Source organism: Bufo bufo, chromosome 1 (assembly GCF_905171765.1).
Source record: "Bufo bufo chromosome 1, aBufBuf1.1, whole genome shotgun sequence".
NCBI lineage: Eukaryota > Metazoa > Chordata > Amphibia > Anura > Bufonidae > Bufo > Bufo bufo.
Window position 1 is genome coordinate 779,350,920 of NC_053389.1, and position 6,753 is coordinate 779,357,672.

The 6,753-nt window shown below is 40.8% G+C and overlaps 1 protein-coding gene across 1 annotated transcript; it reads left to right on the forward strand.

Moving 5' to 3' along the window:
• The first annotated feature begins 5,011 nt into the window (after positions 1-5,011).
• LOC120988266 (olfactory receptor 1019-like) lies at positions 5,012-5,941 on the forward strand. The gene has a single exon (XM_040415933.1). The coding sequence runs from the start codon at positions 5,012-5,014 to the stop codon at positions 5,939-5,941; it is 930 nt and encodes a 309-aa protein (XP_040271867.1).
• The last annotated feature ends 812 nt before the right edge of the window (positions 5,942-6,753 follow it).

A 6,753-nucleotide genomic window follows, 5' to 3' on the forward strand; every position in this document is an offset into this window, starting at 1 on the left:
GAGTTCCCAGAGATGCTTAGCACTTGTTGGCCCTTTTGCCTTCACTCTGCGGTCCAGCTCACCCCAAACCATCTCGATTGGGTTCAGGTCCGGTGACTGTGGAGGCCAGGTCATCTGGCGCAGCACCCCATAACTCTCCTTCATGGTCAAATAGCCCTTACTTTCAAAGTTTTCCCAATTTTTCGGCTAACTGACTGACCTTCATTTCTTAAAGTAATGATGGCCACTCGTTTTTCTTTACTTAGCTGCTTTTTTCTTGCCATAATACAAATTCTAACAGTCTATTCAGTAGGACTATCAGCTGTGTATCCACCTGACTTCTCCTCAACACAACTGATGGTCCCAACCCCATTTATAAGGCAAGAAATCCCACTTATTAAACCTGACAGGGCACACCTATGAAGTGAAAACCATTTCAGGGGACTACCTCTTGAAGCTCATCAAGAGAATGCCAAGAGTGTGCAAAGCAGTAATCAAAGCAAAAGGTAGCTACTTTGAAGAACCTAGAATATGACATATTTTCAGTTGTTTCACACTTGTTTGTTATGTATATAATTCCACATGTGTTAATTCATAGTTTTGATGCCTTCAGTGTGAATCTACAATTTTAATAGTCATGAAAATAAAGAAAACTCTTTGAATGAGAAGGTGTGTCCAAACTTTTGGTCTGTACTGTATGTCTTTGACTTCAAAAGAAGAACACAGTAAAGTAATTCTTGGTTTCTACATGCCAAACCTTTGTTGTTTTATATCTGCGGCAAGTGTAGACAAGACTGGAAAGATTATGAAGTAATTTTATGACTATATAAAATGTCATCACGGCAGTCATGGTGATATTTTATATAGTGGACCCAGTGGCTTACATAGAGAAGTAAGGGCCCCATAGCAAGGATCAAACCAGGCCCCCCACACAGGACAAAAGGGTTACTGCCTAAACCCTTTTCAGTGACCCATGGGCCATTTTTCCATTACTTCATTTGCTAAAAGTTGTTCCTTTAGAGGGTAGAGTCCTGACCAAGTTTTCACCTCCAGTAGAAGGGGAGATGATCCCAAATAAGACTCGCCCCCCTCTTGCCCTGGGCCCCATAGCAGTCGCATGGTCTGCCACTATGGTAGTTACGCCCCTGAGTGGACCCTATTTTATGACTATCTATCACCTCTACCAGTAGATAAAATGTAACAAATATATTCAATTATATAAAATATATATCATATAGTATAAATTAAAAAGTCTGATTAGTATAATAACCCTTAAAGGAATATGAAAGAAAAGTGACAGTCCACCAACAGGTGACCCAGTATTTGTGGTACAGTATTTATTTGGTGCACATCAAATCAAATGCACAGAAATCCTGAAGCCTTTTTACCTTGTTTTCTGACTTCCACTGGGGCAGCTGTGATCACCAGTTGTTGTTCTATAGGTATGGGACAGTATTATACCAAAAGATAATGGTTTGTAATCCAATAAATGATGACCAGTAATACTGATCCTCCTCACTTCTGGTCTTCTCTTCAGGTCCTGACGCAGCTTAGAAAGTATTTGTCCGCACTTGAACCCGAAATAAATCCAAAATTTGTAGCTAGTTACTGCAAGCTGTGGGACATAGTAAAGCAATAATAAAACATTATGCAGCAAAACAAAATTATGCCAATTTTGATCATCTTTGGCTATGCTAGTAATTAAAAACTCTATATCAGAAGGAAACAGTTTTGGAATGATGCACATCGAGTCAAGGCCAATTCAGGCAGGGTGCAGATGTTACTTCCAATTGTGTACACATGCTCTCTGGACTCAAATATGGTCAAAATATTCCCCAATAATCTGTACCTTTGCCTCTTAATGGATTACTGCTAATACAGGAATGGAGGTATGGTTGGCGCAGCTGAAGATTGGGACAGGGTCTAGTTGTTAAGAATTTAGTGGAAGTGCTGTGCATAAAACTGGAAAACACCATGAGTGTGGACTTTGTCTAGAAGGCAGCTGGCCTACTGGACAGGACAAACTGCCTGAGCAGACACTTTAACAGAAAAGAACTCAGGATGGAACAGACTTAGGAACACATTCAGACTTGGACAATAACTTCAGGAATCCAGGCATACGGAGACATAAACTTGAAATTCTTTCAGACTTGGATAATAACTTCAGGTACCCACTACCCAGTTATACAAAGATATGGACTTGGATAACTTCAGGAACCCATAAAAATCCCAGAAGACCAGTCATAACAGTAACAACTGTAGAAACCAGTGCATGCATGGCAGTAACTTTAGGAACGTACCCGATAATAGCAGGCAAACATAGTAGTGACTTCAGGTACTCGGAAACATCAGAGAAGACCAGTCCAAACATTACAACTTCGGAGATCAGTGCATACATGACACTAACTTCAGGAAACTAAACATACCATAAAATAGCAGGCAGACATGGTAATAACTTCAGGAACCCAGACATACTAGGAAAGAACAGCTATAAAGAAGGTAAATCTTTGGGAACAGGCTTGAGACTTCATAAGCAAATACTATTACACAGAAGCAGACATTGTTGCATAGCCATTGTCGGACAACACATATCCGACATAATTTCCCCCAAACAGACAGAGCTCAGGAAGTAAATAGCATAACTAATGAGCACATGGACAACAGGTGCCGATTCAGACAGATTCAGACACAGACTAGAGAATTAACCTCTAAGGAATCAGATTGGAGGGACTACACATCTGTAATGACCGGCGTCACACACAGGGAGGGAAAAGGGAAAGCCCTGCCCAAGGGAGAGGGAAAGGTGGTGACCCCTAACTCACCTTGCGGCTGGCACCTGACTGCCCTGACGTCCCTAGACGGGTTCCTCACCTGTGCGGCGATCACGTGCCTAAACCCTGGCTTTCCGTAGAATGAGCCCTAGATAGTGAACGGGCCGGTAGGATCGCTAGTCCGCACCACTGTCACTAAGAGGGAAACACCAGGGAGAGGACAGACAAAGCAGACAAACACATACACCCAGGTGGGCGACCACAGCAGTCCACAAAGGTCCAACAGGGATCCGGAGGGTAGCGTTCTGGACCAACTACCAGAGAACGCAGCAACACAGCTCCAGAGGGTCAGAATAGATGTCCAGGCAGGAAGCTCTATATCTGGCAACCAGAGAAGTGTGAGAGGGGAATATAAGGAGGTTGGGAGTGCTGGACAAGGAACAGCTGAGGAAAAGGAGCTACGGATCCCTGAGTGAGCCAAAAGGGTTTGCAAAGCAAACCCAGAAAGCTACCATAAGGAAACAGCCCTATCTTACATAGAGTGTGCAGCCAACCGCTGGGACTTTCTGACCCCCGGGTATAACGGAGTCAGGCGTGGGTCTTGACACCCTCGTGACAACATCACAATAGAACTATTCACATCCAAAAGAAATCCACGGGCCAGTACACTTAGAACAGAGGCGGATGTGCACTGCCACACCGACACATGGCCCTAGATACACATCCACGAATATTTGTCAACACAGCCCTCAAGGATACAATGGCGGACAGTGAACAGACATGTCACACTAGTAATGCTCCTCCCTTTCTGCTGCTGAACGACTTGCCAGATAACATCACATAATTTGATCTGTGCAAACTTCAGAATGGAAATGTAAAGAGCCGAAGAGAAGATCTGGCCTGGGTATATATTTGTTTCAGAGAGTCTGTATTTTGAGGGTCTATATTAGGGATGGCCAACCTGCAGCTCTCCAGCTGCTGTAAAACTACAACTCCCACCATGCCCTGCTATAGACTGATAGCTGTAGGCAGTGTGGGCATGCTGGGCATTGTAGTTTTTTAACAGCTGGAGAGCCTCAAGTTGGCCGTCCCCGCTATATATTTATTCTGCAGAACAGTATGAATATGGTGATACTAAATTTATAAAAGTAAACACTTTTTTTTAAATTATTATTATTATTATAAAAAAAACTTTTATTATAAAAAAAAATTCTGTTACCTTATTCCTTTCATTTGATTTTTTTATAGGAGGTGACCATAAAACAGTAATTCTGGATGTGTTTTTTTTTACAGCATTTTAGAGTACAGGATAAATAACATGAAATGTTATTAGTACCTACTTTTAAGGCACCTTCAGATGTTACAAGGAGCAGCCGATTGTTGGGAAGGAAGAGTTACTTCCCGACAATCAGCTGCTTGTTAAGGGGAGGTGAAGCGTTTACCTCCACAGTATGAGGATGAGCAATGACTACGGCTATTGCTTGTCCCCATACAAAACCATTGTTCCTGGACAGCAGAGTACTGGACAGCACAATCTACCACCCAAGCCAAGAGCAATGATTGAGATGTCTGCACCTCAGATCATTTGGCCTGATTAACAAGCATTTTACTCGTTCATAGGGTTATCTGCGGCACATTTAGACAGGCGGATTATCAGAAACGAGCATTCGAAGGAATGTTTCTTCCCGATAATCGGACCAAATGTCAGGCCAACTAAATCCAGCTTTACAAATGTGGTGATACCAATTATAATCAGTTTATAATGTTTAACTTGATGAAAGGGAACCAGTTTTATGTTAGCTTTTGATATTTGAATTTTTTTTATAATGTTTTAAAAATATTAAACTTTTTTATTAAACTCTTTATATCTATCATGTATGAATCACACACAGTTGGTGAGCTGATTCTATAAATCCCCTGTGACATTTGTATTACATGTACATCATATGTGAGGAAGGGCTTAAGATATCTGACTTGGAGGCTGTATTTATTTAGTTGTTCTTGGTCTGGTATGAGTCTTTATTTGTATTAGGGGTTCTGAATACCATAGTATGGATCAGCATGATCTACTATGCTACTCCACAGTTTTTTGTTTTGTTTTTTATATACACACTTATGTATATCAGCCAGATTGGGAGGGACTTCAAAACCCTTAGTACTGGGCCCAACAATGTGATAAAATGGCCCTGTTCAAGAATTATCAGTAGAAAATTCCATACCGTACATTATCTGATTCCTGTCTTTCATCACAGACACTAAAGATGAATGACTGTAAAAACAGCACCGTGACTGAATTCTACATGACCCCATTCTCCACCTCCAGAAGAAATGAAATTCTTATATTTACTGGGTTTTTATTCATGTATCTGCTAGCAGTGGTGGGAAATCTGATCATCATTGTATTGGTCTGTGGTGTACCCCAACTTCACACTCCCATGTATTTCTTCTTGTGTAATCTTTCTTCTGTTGACGTCATCTATGTCTCTACTATTCTCCCAAAGATGTTGTCCATCGTGTTAACAGAAGACAAGAGGATCTCATTCTATGGTTGCATGATTCAGATGTCCTTCTTCATATTCTGTGGAAATGCTGAGAATAACATTCTGACCTGTATGGCATATGATCGCTATGTGGCGGTTTGTTCTCCTCTACATTATTCTTTGATTGTGACCAGGAAAGTTAGTTTTATTATAGTGACTTCCTACATGACTTTCAGTGCCATGAATTCCATAGTCTTAACCTTCATGATATCTACATTATCATTCTGTTACTCTCATGAGATCAACCATTTCTTTTGTGAGGTAGTACCATTGATGGCGCTGGCTTCTAGTGACACTAAGATTATAAAAATCATCTTCTGGGTAGAAGACTGTGGGGTAGCTTTTAATTTAATGTTCATTTTGATCTCATATGGAAGAATTATCTCCACAGCTTTAAAGATTGATTCCTATAAGGGACGGCTTAAAGTTTTTTCTAGCTGCTCTTCCCATATTATTACTGTCCTATTGTACTTTGGACCAAGCATCTTCATGTACATGAAACCTGAGTCTGAAAATTCTAAAGAACAAGACAAGATTATCTCAATGTTTTATGTGGCTGTGGTTCCAATGTTAAACCCATTTATATATAGCCTGAGGAATAAAGAAGTCCTGGGAGCTGCTAGAAAAATGGCCAAGGAGATTTTTTATTGAATCATGTTATGGACAGAGGTTGTGGAACCACTGTGCCAACCAGCTGCTTTGGCATTGGACAAAACCTAAAGGCATCATTCTGGTAGCTGCCTGGTTTTTACTCTTTAAACCAGAGATTTTGTTTTTGCTGCAGGGAATGCACCAGGCCGCAACATCTTTGAGTAGTCTCTGAGTGGCTGGCTGCTGACCCTCTGAGGTCAACAGACACCTATGCGCAGCACCAAAAGGACAGGTAAACTCGTAGCCAGAAAAAGGGCAATCATCAGGGCAGGCATCAAAGGGTAAATACCGTAATCAGGCACAGTTTGGGGCAGGCAATGAAGAGTCAGAATCCAAGAATCAGGTAGAAATAGCACACCTTACCGGGAACTCGTAGACTAATGAACCTTTTGCTCAGCCAGAGAATAAGAAAAACAGCACGGCATATATAAGAAAAGCTGATAAACATGTTTTAATACATTTTTTAGGAAAAAAATCAACACAAGAACAAGGGGGCACAATGTATAATTATTTGGGGTGAAGATCAGAACCAATGTCAGGAAAAAAATTTACATCAAAAGAGTAGTCCAGGCTTTGGAAAAGTTACCAGCAAATGTCATGGTGTCATAGTAGTCCGAAATGTATATTAATCCAGAAATAGAATGTGCAGTTTTCAAAAGTAAAATGGGAAACCAGAGGAAAAAGTGACAGCGTGTGAGAAGTGGAAGCAATGTAGTGTAAACTCAATAAAATAGATAAATCCATCTAGATTACAATATTTCTGTCATGTTAGGTAGCCATTTTTAACTAAAAACATTTGTTACATGTCTGCA